This window comes from Chlorocebus sabaeus, chromosome 11 (genome assembly GCF_047675955.1).
Source record: "Chlorocebus sabaeus isolate Y175 chromosome 11, mChlSab1.0.hap1, whole genome shotgun sequence".
Taxonomy (NCBI): Eukaryota; Metazoa; Chordata; class Mammalia; order Primates; family Cercopithecidae; genus Chlorocebus; species Chlorocebus sabaeus.
The window spans coordinates 108,814,349-108,832,515 of NC_132914.1; the positions used below are offsets into that span (position 1 = coordinate 108,814,349).

Here is an 18,167-nt window from a genome sequence, read left to right on the forward strand (position 1 = left end):
TCGGCCCCTGCACTCACGTGGTGTCGTCCCAGCGCTGTAGACACTGGCTGTGGAAGCTGTGGTTACATAACGTTGTGAGGATGCCATTCACAGACTCGTCCATGCGCTCCAGACACACCGTGCACTTGGGGAGCTCAGTCAGGTCCATCACTGGGAGGCTGGCGCCCTACAGGAAACACCTCACATAAACCTTACTCTTCATCTACCAGCAATACTTTATTTTTCCTTCTTTTTTTTTTGAGACAGGGTCTCGCTCTGTCACCCACACTGGAGCCCAGTGGCGCAATCATGGCTCATTACAGCCTTGACCTCCCAGGCTCAAGTAATCTGCCACCTCAGACTCCCTGGTAGCTGGGACTACAGGCGTGAGCCACTGTGCCAGGCCTTTCTTCTTTTAATACTAATTTTCTAGTTGCTTTTTTGACTCCTGGCAGGATACCCTCAATATCATTGCTCTAAGCAAATAATTTAAATTGGTAATATTTTCATTCATTTATTCATTCATTCAAGAAACACACAAGTACCTCCTATATTCCAGCACTGTGCCAGGTATTGGGAATACAGCGGTGAACAAAACAAAGATCTCTGCCCTCACAGAACTGACATTCCAGGAAGGGAGACTGCTGCCAAAACCTTAACATATAAATCTCAAATGTGACCAGACTCCTAGCTCAAGCTCTAAGTGTCTACGACTATAATAGAATACAAAGGAACAAAAGAATAGCTAGACCTGAAGGATTTTTCCATAGAGTAAGTTATAACTTAACACTTTCTACTCAGTGATAACAGCACCAACAACACTGATTTTTCTTTATTCCCTCATTTGACAGATAAAGATTGAGCCCCTGCTATGTGCAGCAGACAGACACTGTTCTAGGTGTGGAACAGTGATGAGCAAAAACAGATTCATTAAGTCCAAAAAACAGTCAGTTCCTGTCCCCACAGAGCTTAGAATCTAGTGGAGGGAGAGACAAAAATCAAATTAAAAAGCAAACAGTACAGGAAGCCACAACAGGGTGTGAATTACGGGGCATGACAGTCTAGATGGTCAGGAAAGGCATTCCTAAGACATTGCTTGACTTGACGTTTCCAGCCAGAAGAGGAGAAGGAATTACTTAGGCATAGGTCGGGGAGCACACACTTATGGACAGAGAAAAAGCACATTAACTATAGTCCCTGAAGAGTAGATACTTACAGGAAATCTCTCAAGAAGCCACGTTAAGAAAGGAATCTCTAAAACTGAGGCCTCGTGCAGCATCCAGCACAAAGGATGCCCAATTTTATCACATCAAATTTTTTGAGTTTGACAAATTTATTGGTATTTTAGTAAAGACATTCATCTCAGATGTTTCTCTCTCCCAGCTTGACCTTAGGTTAATATTTCATTTGGGTCAGGAAATGAGTATGTAGGAGAGTTATGTTAACAAACAGGAAAATGGACAAAAATGGATAGTTTGCCTACATTAAAGTAAGTTAAATTCATGTATTTTGATATAATTAAATCATGTAAGAACTAAGAGTTCTATATACATTTCCATTGTTTTACTTGGGGCTTATTCTAAACTTAAATGCTAGTGAACAAGTGTTAGGAATACACACAGCATGCTTCTCTGGAGTTATTACCAACTAAAAGAGCTCAGCGAGCAGTTACCACCAATAAAACAGTCTGAAGCTGCCTCCAAATATAATATTGTAGGAATTTTCAAGGAAATTTTTATACTGTATGCTTCTTCTGTGACTATGCTTTTAAAAATGTGTTTAACTAGGCCGGGCGCGGTGGCTCAAGCCTGTAATCCCAGCACTTTGGGAGGCCGAGAAGGGCGGATCACGAGGTCAGGAGATCGAGACCATCCTGGCTAACACGGTGAAACCCCGTCTCTACTAAAAATACAGGAAAATTAGCCGGGCGAGGTGGCGGGCGCCTGTAGTCCCAGTTACTCGGGAGGCTGAGGCAGGAGAATGGCGTGAGCCCGGGGGGGTGGAGCTTGCAGTGAGCCAAGATTGCGCCATTGCACTCCAGCCTGGGGCACAGAGCAAGACTCCGTCTCAAAAAAAAAAAAATGTGTTTAACTGTCACATTAAGAAAGATGCCAGGCAGGGTGGCTCACACCTGTAATTTCAGCATTTTGGGAGGCTGAGGCAGGTGGATCACAAGTTCAGGAGTTCAAGATCAGCCTGGCCAAGATGGTGAAACACTGTCTCCACTAAAAATACAAAAAATTAGCCGGGTGTGGTGCTGGGTGCCCTGTAATCCCAGTTACTTGGCAGGATGAGGCAGAGAATTGCTTGAATTTGGGAGGCGGAGGTTGCAGTGAGCTGAGATCGCGCCACTGCACTCCAGCCTAGGTGACAGAGTGAAACTCCGTCTCAAAAAAAACAAAAAAAAAAGCATATGCAATACAAAATACAAAAACAAACACCCTACGATACACAAATCTCACAAAGCGTATGTGGTGAGATTCCAAAAAAATGTTTGAAGATGCATTTTCTTTCCTTCTATTCCAGTATCTAGCATGTGCTTTTTGAGAGGCCATTTATTATTTTATATATACATTTAAATCACGTAATTTTACTAGTAAGAAAGCCAGGTCAGCACGGTGGCTCACACTTGTAATCCCAGCACTTTGGGGGCCAAGGCAGGCAGATCACGAGGTCAAGAGACCAGCTTGGCCAACGTGGTGAAACCCCGTCTCTACTAAGAATACAAAAATTAGCTGGGTGTGGTGGCACGTGCCTGTAATCCCAGCTACTCAGGAGGCTGAGGCAGGAGAATCGCTTGAACCTGGGAGACACAGGCTGCAGAGAGCCGAGATTGCTCCACTGCACTCCAGCCTGGGTGACAGAGCAAGACTCCATCTGGGTCGGGGAGGAAGCCAGTAGTTAAGTTCAATTTAAACTGGATTTCACAAGTTAGTAATTTAAATCCTTAGACAAAGTTAAAGAAAGTGCATCTTCTTGTTTTCCATCTTCATACAATGTTAAAATTTTTTTTTGGTGTTTATACTTTTAAATAAATAAAAACAGCCAAATGCTTAATATGTACATTTAATTTTTTGGTGGTGGTGGTTCGTATTTTAAAAGAAAAGCTTCCTTATGATTTGCCTCAAGTTCTGGTGGAAATGTTTACAGCAACTAGTTAATAAACAAAAAACAAGAGAAGCACATTCAAACTACTGATTTACTTCAGTAGCAAATGGTTTTTCTTTGAAGACTAATGAAGATACACAAGACCCATTAAGGTGAAGTGGGCTATTTCAAATATTCAACAGGTTACATTTTTTAAAAATTCTTTATTATTATTTTTTTAATCTCGGTTCACTGCAAGCTCCGCATCCCGGGTTCATGCTATTCTCCTGCCCCAGACTCCCGAGTAGCTGGGACTACAGGTGCCCGCCACAATGCCTGGCTAATTTTTTGTACTTTTTTTTTTTTTTTTTTTGAGACGGAGTCTCGCTCTGTCACCCAGGCTGGAGTGCAGTGGTGCAATCTTGGCTCACTGCAAGCCCTGCCTCCTGGGTTCACACCATTCTCCTGCCTCAGCCTCCCAAGTAGCTGGGACTACAGGTGCCTACCACCACGCTCAGTTAATTTTTTTTGTATTTTTAGTAGAGACGGGGTTTCACCATGTTAGCCAGGATGGTGTTGATCTCCTGACCTTGTGATCCGCCCACCTCGGCCTCCCAAAGTACTGGGATTACAGGCGTGAGCCACTGCGTCCGGCCAAAAAAAAAAAATCTATTAAGAGCTAAACGTCTGTATCCACTGATAGCAATGCAATACCTAGTTTATGATGACTTGAAACAAAACAAATGCATATAAGGAAAAAAGCTGCATTGTAATTTTATCTAAATTTACTTTCAGTCAATAGTTCAGCAACATTTTCTTCCCAATGCAATACTCCCTGTCTCCATAAGGCTGTTCCTGGGAGCCAGACAAGTTTAGGTAATAAGCGAGTTAAGAGAGTAACTGCTTGCAGTTTTAAACAGCCAATAACGTTTTGCTTCTCTCTTTTTTGAGACAGAGTTTCGCTCCTGTTGCCCAGGCTGGAGTGCAATGGCGTGATCTTGGCTCACCGCAACCTCTGCCTCCTAGGTTCAAGTGATTCTCCTGCCTCAGCTTTCTGAGTAGCTAGGATTACAGGCATGCGCCATCATGCCTGGCTAATTTTGTATTTTTGGTAGAGATGGGGGTTCCTCCATGTTGGTCAGGCTGGTCTTGAACTCATGACCTCAGGTGATCTACCCACCTTCGCCTCCCAAAGTGCTGGGATTACAGGTGTGAGCCTGTAATGGCTCACTATAGTCTGGACCTCCCCCGACTCAGGAGATCTTCTTGCTTTAGCGGCCCGAGTAGGTGGGACCAAAGGTGCTCAGCATCACACCCAGCTAATTTTTGTTATTTTTTGTAGAGACAGGGTTTCATCATGTTGCCCAGCCTGGTCTCGAACTCCTACGCTCAAGCGATCCATCACCTCGGCCTCCCAAAGAGCTAGGATTATAGGTATGAACCACCACGCCCAGCCAGGGTGATCTTGTCTCCACAAAAAATTTTAAAAATTAGCCAGGTATGGTGGCGCATGCTTGTAGTCCCAGCTACCGAGGAGGATGAGGCTAGCAGATGCTTGAATCGGAGAGATCGAGGCTGCAGTGAGCCAAGATCACACCACTGTGTTCCAGCCTAGGTGACAGAGCGAGACCCTGTCTCAAAAATAAAAGGCAGAAACAAGAGTTAGGAAGACAATTAAGGGTTACTATTGAAAACAAAAACATTTATTTTCAGCTTCAGGCTTCACTGATCTAGAATTGATAAACACTCAATTTCAACAATGCAGTATCATTTTTTCTCTTTTTTACATTTTTTAAAATTTTAGAAAATGAGATGAAATTCAATAAAATTCTCTATTTTAAAGTGTACAGTTCATTGGCTTGTAGTATATTCATAATGTTGTGCAACTGTCACCACTATCTAATTCTGGAACACTTCCATCAGTTCCAGAAGAAATCCTGTATCCTGTTAGCAGGCACTCCCCATTCGTCTCTTCCTGCAGCCTTGACAACCACCAGTCTACTTTCTGTGTCTATGGACTGGCCTATTCTGGTTATTTCACAGATACCTTAGCATTCAATTTTATACCAATCTGATATATTTTAATTAAACATAGGAACAATTCACACTTACATCTTCAGATTTGAGCACTTCAGCTCTTTCCACATACACTAGCTGGCAAACATCATCTTCTATTGAGTTGAACTGGCGGCCATTGCATGCCATGTAAAAACTATCTGCATCAGCCTATGTACACCAATGGGGAAAAGGAAAAAAATTAAGACAGATACCCTGAAAATCTGCTTTATATTCAATACGCATGGCTCTATTCATTCTCATCGGCTTTAAAATTTATACATAGGAGAGAAAGCAACCACCAAAAGTCACATCTACTGAAGCTGATTGGTAGGCAAATCGCACTCTGTAAGTCAATAGTCTATGTTTACAATATTTCCTGGGCTACAACAGAGTTTTTACTTGAATTGGCAGAAGGTACTGAAGTGCAACAAGCTGAAAGCTGGTACAATTTTAATATTCAACCAGCAACAGTCAACATTTCCCTTAATAGCAGTTTTTTTTTTCCTCTAGTCATCACTTGTGCAGCTGCAAGTAAATACTCATTTCTGCAAAGCCTGGAACCAAATAAGTGACGCTTGTTATGAAAGAACTCTTTAAGGAAATGTCAGCATTGGGCTGGGCGTGGTGGCTTAAGCCTATAATCCCAGAACTCTGGGAGGCCGAGGCGGGCGGATCACCTGAGGTCGGGAGTTTGAGACCAGCCTGACCAACATGGAAAACTCTGTCTCTACTAAAAATACAAAATTAGCCAGACACGGTGGTCCATGTCTGTATTTCCAGCTACTTGGGAGGCTGAGGCAGCAGAATTGCTTGAACCCAGGACGCAGAGGTTGCAGTGAGCTGAGATCGCGCCACTGCACTCCAGCCTGGGCAACAAGAGCGAAACTTCGTCTCAAAAAGAAGAAAAAAAAAAAATGTCAGCATTTATGTTAGAAAAAAATAAAAGACCAGGGGAAGTGGTATGAGATGAAAAACCAACTACTCTTTAATAAACCAAATAAGTCTTAAACCGCCACCTAGTGTCCAATACCAAAAGCAAAGCTCTAGGTCAACGTCAAGAAGCCCAAGATGGACCAGCCTTTAAAATACTAACAGTCGCATTCCCTAGCGGTAGAAAATGGCTGAAATGTGGAGAAACAGCCCCCTTGAGGCAAAGTTGCAAAGGCACATGTGCGTCTATGAAATGGACACAGGTAAATAGAACCTCCTAGTCTAGCCTTAGTAGAAAGCAACAGAGATGACTCTAGTTTTTAAACTCAGCCAATTTTCTGAGGCAAGCAGGGAGGCCAAGGCTTGTCTGGATTTAATTCCCACACAGGCATTAGCCCAAACAGAGAAAGTTGTGTGCTTTGGCCCTACCAACATTGACAGGCTGCTTCTGGGAATTCTGCAAAAGGAAACGCTGCATCATCAACCTTAACGAAGAGATTCAGTGCTGCACCAGGCAAAAATAGTCCTGCCTGTCCACCCTCACAAGGTTCTGAATCTCACAGACACTGTAAGCTTCTCAGTAGCTTTTAATTCCCCTCCAATGAGGTAAATGAGGTAATTGTGAATTCTTGATTACTTATGCTTCCCCCCAACATTTTTTTCTTTTTTTCTTTTTTTTTTTTTTTACCTGAGATAGAGTCTCACTGTCACCCAGGCTGGAGAGCAATGGCACAAGATCAGCTCACTGCAACCTCTGCCTCCTGGGTTCAAGCAATTCTCCTGTCTCAGCCTCCTGCGTAGCTGGGATTATAGGCATATGACACCATATCCACCTAATTTTTTGTATTTTAGTAGAGATGGGGTTTCACCAAGTTGCCCAGGCTAGTCTTGAACTCCTGAGCTCCGGCAATCCACCCGCCTCAGTCTCCCAAAGTGCAAGGATTACAGGCGTGAGCCACTGTGCCCGGCTACTTATGCTTTCTTAACATGACCAAGTGAGCTAAGCAGCTGAGGAAGGGTGATCAATTCTGAATGTACTTTTATTTTGGAGGGGCAAATTGGCGGCAGGTTGGGGTGGAGAGGCTTTACTTAAGGAAATAATCAGTGTATTGAGCATAGTGCATTTTAATTTCAAAATGTTTAAAGCCAGCTGTTGGACAAGAAGCCTCTTTAATACTAAGAGGTTACAACCTAATATGGCTTCCCCCATTCTTCAGGAGCAACAGCTTCTTCTTGAAATGCTTTTGGCTGAGTAAGTGGCAAGATCAGCACATGGATTCACCAGGAGAAAACCGACTGTCTGAAAGTCAGGGCCTTCTCTCATCTCTTCAGAGCCTCAAGCACCACCAGGGGCTGGCAGAGACCTCCTGGGGTCTAAGCTCTGCAAATGCTCAGTAAATGACCAGGCCTCCTCAGAGGAAAGGATAAGACATGTGACCAAAACCATTCAATGAATTATTCCTTTCTGCTACCTGAGCCCAGGAGTGTAAGACCAGCCTGAGCGACGTGGGGAAACCCCATCTCTACAAAAAATACAAAAATTAGCCGGGCATGGGAGCGGAAGCCTGTAGTCCCAGCTATTTGGGGGCTGAGGTGGGAGGATCACTTGAGCCCTCTCACCTCAGCCCCCAAAGGAGGAGGTGAAAGTTGTAGTGAGCCGAGATCGTGCCACTGCACTCCAGCCTGTGCAGCAGAGTGAGACCTTGTCTCCAAGTAAATAAAGAAATTAATAATTAATTAAATAAAATAAAAAACGAAAAGAGGCATGCAGGTGAGTCGCCATGGTGGCCTAAACTAGGATGATTGTGGCAGAAATGAAAAAAGTAAAAAAAAAAAAAAAAGTACTTTTTTGAAACGACAACATCACTACATAGCTGAGATTTCCCAGTTAACATATTGATCTCTTCTTTAAAATCTTGGTATTAGAAATGTACCTTCTCCTGTTTATGTATTTTCTGAGCATCTGGTATGTGCCAGGCCCTGTGCCATGTATTAGGTAAAGAATATGGAACAAAATTCATATGGTACCTACTTCAACTCACCACCTAAACGCACTAAACAAAAGCCTGAAGCTAACTGCAAAGAACATAGAAGAAACAGCTTTTATGGGGATGAAAATGTTTGCATTGTATGGACCCAAAACTTTAAAGAAACCTGGCTTTTGTTTCCTTCTAGTCCTTTGGTTTTATTGTTCTCTTCTGAGGATGAACTCAGAAAAAGACAAATCCATTATGATCAAGGTCCTTCACTGTCACAGGAATCAACTACAGAGTTGAGAACATACCTCTACTTCTCCAAGGAGGCGTCTGCTAAGGCTGTGGTAACTAAGCATGCATGTGAAAAGGAGCCAACATACTCTATTAACTGGTCATCTGTACTTTTCTGCCCCCCAAAACAACAAAACTGAACTTCCTTCTGTTTTTCCTATGTCCTGAAGAATTGTAAATTCTTTACCCAAAGACAAAGTTTCCTAACGGTCACACTACAAGTTTGTAAGCACAACTCCCCTGCTTTTTTTTTTTTTTTAATCTTTTAAAAAAATTGTTTTAAGAGACAGGGTCTTGCCATGTTGCCCAAGCTGGTCTTGAACCCCTGGCCTTAAGCGATACTCCTGTCTTGGCCTCCCAAGGTGTTGGGATTACAAGCATGAGCCACCACACCTGGCCTCACAACTCTTCCAGCTAAAGCTAAGGCCAACAGAAATTCAAAAATTGCCAAAGATACAGAGAAGGCTTATGAGTCCTTAATTAAAAATCTGTGGTGAGGAAAAGAATAAAAACGTAGTTAGCTGCCCAGGCTATGGAGTCAGGCTGCCCAAGTTTGAACCCTAACTCTGACACCTACTAGCTGTTTAGCTGTGGGCAAGTGACATATCTGTGCCTGTTTCCTCAACTGTAAAATACACGGCATCTTTTTTTTTTTTTTGAGACAGTCTCGCTCTGCTGCCCAGGCTGGAGTGCAGTGGTATGATCCTGACTCACTGCAACCTCTGCATCCCAAGTTCAATCGTTTCTTCTGCTTCAGCCTTTCAAGTGGCTGGGATTACAGGCGTGCACCACCACATCCAGCTAAGTTTTGTATTTTTAGTAGACATGGGCTTTTGCCATGTTGGCCAGGCTGGTCTCAAACAACTGCCCTCAAGTGTTCCACCCACCTCAGCCTCCCAAAGTGCTGGGATTAAAGGCATCAGCCACTGCACCCAGCCAACATGGCATCGTTGAGAGAATTTAAGGAGACAATGCATGGAAAGCACTTGGCACAGGATCCGGTCTCTAGTAAGTGCTTCATAGTTGGTAGCTACTGAGCCCACTATTCTCATTACAGTCGATATTAGTTTAACTTCCAGTCTTACACCAAGAGGGTATTATTAGGTCTTAGAAAATCCTTGATGGGATGATAGGGATCAGCCCCTAAGATCCAGAGTTAGCAATAAACAATACAACTCATGATACCAAGATAAAGGGCTCTAGCCCCACGGGGAAGAACATGCAGCAACCTGTTTCACAGTCACAGAAAAACATCTGTCAACTTGAGCAACCTTCACTTGATCAAAAGACAGAAGGGGAAGGACAGTGCAGAAGTACAAGGAAAATCCATTCACAGTAAATATTCACAGTATTACCTGCACATTACGAAGGGCAGTACTTGTTGTAGGGAACTGTGTGGGTTTATTAAACAGGTGAGTGTGGTGCATTTATAAGACTTCAGACTATTTTAAAAACCTAAATGTTCTTGAACATTTTTGTCTGGGTCTTTTCCTTTGTTATTTGCTTATTGCCCTGGTTGTTAAGTAGAAACTATTAACAATACTGCTGTCATCGAATGTCTCACAACCAACTGCCTCCCTTCCCCACACCTTCATCTCACTTCCTACTAGAAGAGGAACGCGTCCCTGGAATTAAAAGTGAGGATGCCACTCTTGCTTGCCATTTATGTCTAGCTATGTAACCCTGGGCAAACCACTTATCTCCCTCTGCAGTCACCCCCCACATCTGTAAAACAAGGATAACAATACCGTTTCCGCAAGGGATTGTAGTGAGGATTAAATGAGACAAAGCGTATTGAACACTTAGCATAGTGAGTGATACAGAAGCCATCGATAAACGCTGGATATTATCATCGTTATCCTTATTATTACATGTGCTACCAGACTGAAATGGCTCAAGGCAGGATTTTCTCATGGTTTGCAAAGCTCCTTGGCAACCTTGGAAGGCTTTCTGACGGTCAGTGAAAGGAGCTATTCAAGTGCTTTTCTGTTCTTAATGTCAACTTGTAAACTTTAAATCTACAGGATAATTGAAACGTGTTTTAAATGTCTCCCTAAATGATAGGGTACTTTGTAAAGATAAAACATATTAACTGTGTACTCTCTTGTAGACAGAACTCCACACTAAAGCTTCTCTCTGGGGCTCACAGAACAGGTACACTCTTCCACTTCATTAAAAAGACAATGAAGCCAGGCATGGTGGCTCACGCTTGTAATCCAAGCACTTTCGAGGCCGAGGCGGGCAGATCACCTGAGGTCTGGAGTTCGAGACCAGTCTGACCAACATGGAGAAACCCCGTCTCTACTAAAAATACAAAATTAGCCGGGCGTGGTGGTGCATGCCTGTAATCCCAGCTACTCTGGAGGCTGAGGCAGAAGAATGGCTTGAACCTAGGAGGCAGAGGTTGCTGAGAGTCAAGATCGCACCATTGCACTCCAGCCTGGGCAACAAGAGCTAAACTCTGTCTCAAAAAAAAAAAAAAAAGAGAATGAAAGAAGTGGGGCTAATGGAAAATAATAAGATGGTGTTAACTTCAAAAAGTTTGGGAACTACTGCTTTTCTGGAATAGTTACCACTTGTTTAAAAAAACAAGCAGGCCGGGCATGACGGCTCATGCCTGTAATCCCAGCACTTTGGGAGGCTGAGACGGGTGGATCACGAGGTCAGGAGTTCAAGACCAGCCTGGCGAACATAGTGAAACTCCGTCTGCATTAAAAATACAAAAATTGGCCAGGCGCGGTGGCTCAAGCCTGTAATCCCAGCACTTTGGGAGGTCGAGACGGGCGGATCACGAGGTCAGGAGACCGAAAGCATCCTGGCTAACATGGTGAAACCCCATCTCTACTAAAAAATACCAAAAAAACTAGCCGGGCGAGGTGGCGGGCGCCTGTAGTCCCAGCTACCTGGGAGGCTGAGGCAGGAGAATGGCGTAAACCCGGGAGGCAGAGTTTGCAGTGAGCCAAGATCTGGCCACTGCATTCCAGCCTGGGCGACAGAGCGAGACTCTGTTTCAAAAAAGACAAAAAATACAAAAATTGGCCAGGCATGGTGGTGCATGCCTGTAGTCCCAGCTACTCAGGAGGCTGAGGCAGGAGAACTGCTTGAACCCGGGAGGCGGAGGTTGCAGTGAGCCAATACCACACCACTGCACTCAGCCTGGGTGACAGAGTGAGACTTTGTCTCAAAAAAGAAAAAAAAAAAAAAAAAAACTAGGGTTTTTTTTTTTTTTTTTGAGATGTTGTCTCACTCTTGTCACCGAGGCTGGAGTACAGTGGTGTGATGTCAGCTTTCTGTAACCTCTGTCTCCTGGCAAAACCTTAGATTTTATACCGAATCTGATCTATAAAAAATCATGGGCATAAGGCCAGATGCAGCGGCTCAGAGCAACTGTAATGCCAGAACATTGGGAGGTCAAGGCAGGAGGACTGCTTGAGGCCAAGATTAGCCTGGAAAACATAGCAAGATCTCATCTCTACTGGAAAAAAATAAAAAAAATAAATAAAAATACCATGGGTATACGTTATAATTGTATTTCTGCTAATGAATTTAGAAATACATCTAGAATTAGAATTATATCTTAGAAGACATATCAAGAATCTTAAGTGCAAAATGCCATAAATCAAAACAGCTACCATCATACAGTTTCAATAACACAGTTTCTGTGGCAAAGAGATTTTTAATAACTTTAATAACTTTTACCTGTGTACTAAACTTTATCAGCACCATATATTGGTTGGGAGTAGAGTCTCTGATGATTTTCATTTGTTCAATTACTTCGTTAAATGGGGCGACGAACTTCATAAGGTCATGACTGGTCATTGCAGCAGGGACTGTGAGAATACACAGCATGGCACTGCGCCGCACATCTTCTTTTAAGGAGGTCATCTTACTAACAAAACAATAATTAGAGGGTCGTAAATAGATGAGGTATGGTTAAACAACAGTAGACAACTTTTATGTCCAAGAAAACAGGAAAAAATAAAATTTTAATATTTCATTAATGAATTGTTCTACATTATACCCCCCCACTGGACTTTTTAATCTTCACTTCAATGTTTACTATGGTTATAAATCTGCATTAGGCAAATTTGCAGTGTTTTACTCTTATCTATGTTTGAATAATAATCTGTCACTGGTGGCTAGGCGCACTGGCTCAAGCTTGTAATCCCAGCACTTTGGGAGGCTGAGGCAGGCAGATCACGCGGTCAAGAGATCAAGACCGGCCGGGCGCGGTGGCTCACGCCTGTAATCCCAGCACTTTGGGAGGCCGAGGCGGGCGGATCACAAGGTCAGGAGATCGAGACCATGGTGAAACCCCGTCTCTACTAAAAATAGAAAAAATTAGCCGGGCGCAGTGGCGGGCGCCTGTAGTCCCAGCTACTCGGGAGGCTGAGGCAGGAGAACGGCGTGAACCCGGGAGGCGGAGCTTGCAGTGAGCCGAGATTGCGCCACAGCACTCCAGCCTGGGCGACAGAGCGAGACTCCGTCTCAAAAAAAAAAAAAAAAAAAAAAAAAAAGAGAGATCAAGACCATTTGGCTAACATGGTGAAACCCCATCTCTACTAAAAACACACAAAAAATTGGCCGGGCCTGGTGGCGGGTGCCTGTAGTCCCAGTTACTTGGGAGGCTGAGGCAGAAGAATGGTGTGAACATGGGAGGTGGAGCTTGCAGTGAGCCATATCGCGCCACTGTACTGCAGCGTGGGCGATAGAGCAAGACTCTGTCTCAAAAAAAAAAAAAATCTGTCACTGATTAACTTAAAAGCACAACTCTGGCTATGGACCTCTCTTAAAGGGCCTAAAAAAAGAGCTCTAAATATAAGAGAGAATTCTCTATGTCTTTTTTTTTTCAGATGGAGTCTTGCTCTTGTTGCCCAGGCTGGAGAGAAATGGCACGGTCTCGGCTCACTGCAACCTCTGCCTCCTGGGTTCAAGCAATTCTCCTGCCTCAGCCTCCCAAGTAGCTGGGATTACAGACGTGTGCCACCACGCCCAGCAAGAGAGAATTCTAAACTACGAGGATGTAACTGAGTATTACAGGAAATGTTACCAAGTTGGGATAGCTGGAATAGAGAGGAAAGAAAATCCTCCCACAATGCAATTTGTTTTTTGAAATGCTGTAAAACTCACTTGACAGTTGTGATCCAGAATGGCTACCTGGGCCGGGCGCAGTGGCTCACACCTGTAATCCCAGCACTTTGGGAGGCTGAGGTGGGCTGATCACTTGAGGTCAGGAGTTTGAGACCAGCCTGGCCAACATGATGAAACCCCGTCTCTACCAAAAATAAAAAAATAAAAAAAAAATTAACTGGGCATGGTGGTGTGCACCTGTGGTCCCAGCTACTCTGAGGTGGGAGAATTGCTTGAATTCGGGAGAGGAGGTTGCAGTGAGCCTGGATTGCACCACTACACTCCAGCCTGAGTGACGGAGTGAGACTCTGTCTCAAAACAAAACAAAACAAAAAACAAAATGGCTACCTGAATAGTCACTGTTTTCCCAGTAGGGATCCGGCAAATGAGTTAGCACAGGAATGGCCTTAAGGTATCAGCCACTGATAACCCAAGGAGGTAGTGGCTGGGCTTGTGGATTATCTAGCCAAATGCTTCCTTTCCTTGGGGCTCCAGCAAGCCTTATTTGAACCACAGAAAATGGTAAAAAGAGGTAATAAAATTGAAATGAGTTAACTGACTTCTTAGCAACCTCTTCAGTAAAGATTTGGTGGGGACATGAGACTACAAAGATGCTGAGGATCATTTTCTTTGTCCTTTCAATTCCCCATCACCTTCCATGCCTATCTGCTAATAAAACATTTTCTGGCCGGGCGCGGTGGCTCAAGCCTGTAATCCCAGCACTTTGGGAGGCCGAGACGGGCAGATCACAAGGTCAGGAGATTGAGACCATCCTGGCTAACATGGTGAAACCCCGTCTCTACTAAAAAATACAAAAAAACTAGCTGGGCGAGGTGGCGGGCGCCTGTAGTCCTATCTACTCGGGAGGCTGAGGCGGGAGAATGATGCAGTGAGCTGAGATCCGGCCACTGCACTCCAGCCTGGGCGACAGAGCGAGACTCTGTCTTAAAACAAAACAAAACAAAACAAAACAAAACATTTTCTTGGCAGGGCGCGGTGGCTCACACCTGTAATCCCAGCACTTTGGGAGGCCGAGGCGGGCGGATCACCTGAGGTTGGAGTTCAAGACCAGCCTGGCCAACATGGTGAAACCCCATCTCTACTAAAAATACAAAAAATTAGCTAGGTGTGGTGGTGGGCACCTGTAATCCCAGCTACTTGGGAGGCTGAGGCAGGATAATCACTTGAACCCAGGAGGCAGATGATGCAGTGATCCGAGATCGCGCCATTGCACTCCAGCCTGGGCAACGAGAGTGAAACTCCGTTTCAAAACAGAAAAAAAGAGAACATTTTCCCCACATATTCCCTTAAGTGTATCTACAGGCACTTCTTTTATAAGGAAAAGCTTTGACCCAATCCACAAGATTAATCAAATGTAAAACATCTGAGAATTCTCTAACACACAATACACAAAAGTATTATTTTGAACCTTAAAATACCCACTTTCCTTCAGGGCAAGAGACTACACTAAAGCAAAAAAAAAAATTAGACTAACCCCCAAGAAAAAAGGATTTTCTTACTTTGTCTTATATAGGTGCATAATACCATGAACTATTTCAACTGACGGATTTCCACTGAAGAATGAAATCTGGTCTGGAAGCTGTTTGGATGGAGAATCTGGGGCAGTGTTTATGCATTCCTTACTGTGATCTTTACTTCTTTGTGCAGTGGGGGAGGCTTCTGAAGACTTCCTTTCTTCCACTGTAGTTTTTAGTTCATCTTTCACCATTTAAAAAATAGCAGATTATAAATGGATAGGACATATGCTCAAGGACTTGAACTAGATTAAAATTTCAAGTCAGAGGAATAAACTTTGATAATTATAATGTAATGCATTTAGAGCTATTACTTATAGAACAGCTGAGTTTATGAGAGCATCATACTTTAAAGCTCTCTTTGCCCCATAAAAATCTCATTAACACCCTCAGAAACTTAAGGATGGCTATTACATTTGGCAATACCATAATGCAAGCAGGTGTCTTCTATCATGAAATCCTAACTGGGACAAACATGCAGGGTTACTAAGTTTGAAATCCAAACCTACCAGTTCTGAACACCTCCATGTTGGAGATGTAGTACTATCTACACATCCACTTCCACAGATGAAATGAGCTGGCTGGCTGGGTGCAGCGGCTCACACCTGTAATCCCAGTACTTTGGGAGGCCAAGGCGGTCGGATCACGAGGTCAACAGATTGAGACCATCCTGGCCCACGTGGTGAAACCCTGTCTCTTCTAAAAATACAAAAATTAGCTGGGTGTGGTAGCGTGCACCTGTAGTCCCAGCTACTTGGGAGGCTGAGAGAGGAAGGAGAATCGCTTGAAACCGGGAAGTGGAGGTTGCAGTAAGCCGAGATTGTGCCACTGCACTCCCACCTGGCGACAAAGTGAGACTCCGTCTCAAAAAAAAAAAAAAAAAAAAAAAAGAAAGAAAGAAAAAAATGAGCTAGCAGAGCAGGGGAAGGCACAACATGTTTATTTAGACACATTAATGATCTGCCACTGAACTAGGTGGTAAGAAATTCTCCCCAGTGGCCAGGTGTGGTGGCTCACACCTGTAATTCCAGCACTTTGGGAGGCCAAGGCAGGCAGATCACTTGAGACTAGGAGTACAAGACCAGCCTGGCTAACATGGTGAAACCTTGTCTCTACTAAAAATACAAAAATTACCCAGCTGTGGTAGAGGGCATCTATAATCCCAGCTACTTGGGAGGCTGAGGCGGGAAGACTGCTTCAGCCCAGGAGGCGGAGGTTGTAGTGAACCGACATTGTACCACTGCACTCTAGCCTGGGCAACAGAGACCCTGCCTCAAAAAAAGAAAAAAACGTCCCCCCTGCACTGAACTGAATTGTCAACCCTGACTGTTAGGATTAATTTGGAAGAAATATTTAGAAACACTAAAATATGGCTTAACAGTGTCATATAAAGCACACAAGCAGTGAAAGACAAAAGTATGCTAGATGTTGAAATCATAGGCTCATTAAACACCGTGTATAAAATAGGAAAGCAGGGTTCACATTACAAAAGAGAGTCCAGGGTTTTAAAAGCATACCTGGGTTGGACTTCATGGTCTCAATGATCACATCTGTCATTTCTCGACGGCCGAGATGCTGATGGATAATTGATACTTTCTCTCCTGGTGACTTCCCTTCTAAACAAGCTACAGCTGAAGCTAGTGTCGTCTTTTTAATCTCCTCATCAGACATTTCCCCGGCTAAAGAATACATGAATGATTAATACAAGGTAATAAAACAAGCTCCTCTCTGTTCTCTATTCCTCCATCATTAGGTTTCCCTTTTCTTTCTCCTGCCTCCTGCCAAGATGATAAAAAGCCTTTGTAGTATCCATCTCACTCACCTCTGGGACCACTGCAGTACCCAGCAAACAGTCAGTAAGCAGCTAGGACAATATACTCAGAAATGCAGGGCTGTTCTGAAATCATGCACTTTATTTTTATTTTTTGAGACAGAGTCGCACTCTGTCACCCAGGCTGGAGTGCAGTGGCGTGATCTTGGCTCACTACAACCTCCACCTCCCAGGTTCAAGTGATTCTCCTGCCCCAGCCTCCCGAGTAGCTGGGATTACAGGCACGCACCACCACGCCTGGCTAATTTTTGTACTTTCAGTAGAGATAGGGCTTCATGTTGGACAGGCTGATCTAGAATTCATGGCCTCAAGTGATTCGCCCACCTTGACCTCCCAAAGTGCTGGAATAACAGGTGTGAGCTACTGCGCCTGGCCCGAAATCATGCACTTTAAAGCAAATTGCCAAAGGGGGAGCCTTAGAGAAGGTTCAACAGTGATCATGCCCAGAAGAGCTAACATTTTAGTAACACCTGATAAAATGAAATTGTGTTCAGCCCAAAATGAAGATATCAAGTCCATTAATAAACAAAATTTCAAAAACTTGTAGGGGTAGTCTTAAACATCCTGGCTTATGCTCATGCCATGAAGCAAACCATGAAAATCTGTGATTACTGTCTTAAATCAATGAAACACATGAAAAGGGATATGGTATTTGGAGGCTTAACTGAAATATCCCGAATATATGTTCTGTCAGGGCAGGGACAAGGCCTGTTTTGCCCACCACTGTATTCCCAGCACTTAAACCACAGTGCGGAGCACATAGAGGAAGCTCTCTAAATATTTGAGGAATAAATGACTACATGACTGACCCACGCGGATGTCTATATGCGGCTAATATCAATTCAGCTGACTTTCAGAACTCAGAAGCCACTTTTAGCCTTTGGAAAGGTGCTCATAAGCTATAAAATCATATTCAATCTTTAATTTGCAGCTCCAAAGGTCATATTCTCAGGAAGTTTCCAATGACACCATCTCTACCTGACCCCATCCCTCTCTCCAAACCAAATATATCTTCTTGTAATAGTTTCCCAAACTGTTTCTCCTTTCCTTCACAGCACTTACCACAGTTGTAATTCTACACGTATTCTGCACTTATTTAAATAATCTGTTTCCTCCACAAAACTGCTGCTGCCATTAAAGCAGAGACCCTGTCCGATTCAGCACACAATAAAAGCTCCAGCAAATATGAGCGTAAGTTTTTGGGTTTTTTTTTGTTTTGAAATGGACTTTATCTCTTGTCACCCAGGCTGGAGCGCAGTGTCACAATCTTGGGTCACTGCAACCTCCACCTCCCGGGTTCAAGTGATTCTCCTGCCTCATCCTCTCCATGAGCTGGAATTACAGGCACCT

General features: G+C 43.8%; 1 protein-coding gene across 3 annotated transcripts in view; it reads right to left on the reverse strand.

The window, feature by feature from the left end:
- The window catches only part of BRAP (BRCA1 associated protein), a 44,489-nt gene that overhangs the window by 25,161 nt on the left and 1,161 nt on the right, over positions 1-18,167 (reverse strand). For 2 of the 3 annotated variants that reach the window (XM_073021116.1, XM_037996515.2), the window contains exons 2-6: positions 16,504-16,665; positions 14,972-15,170; positions 12,021-12,210; positions 5,179-5,292; positions 18-166 (exon numbers count right to left, since the gene is read on the reverse strand). In XM_073021116.1, coding sequence (XP_072877217.1) covers positions 18-166; positions 5,179-5,292; positions 12,021-12,210; positions 14,972-15,170; positions 16,504-16,665 — 814 coding nt within the window. The remainder of the gene's footprint in view (positions 1-17; positions 167-5,178; positions 5,293-12,020; positions 12,211-14,971; positions 15,171-16,503; positions 16,666-18,167) is intronic. The other variant, XM_037996516.2, reaches the window with a different exon arrangement.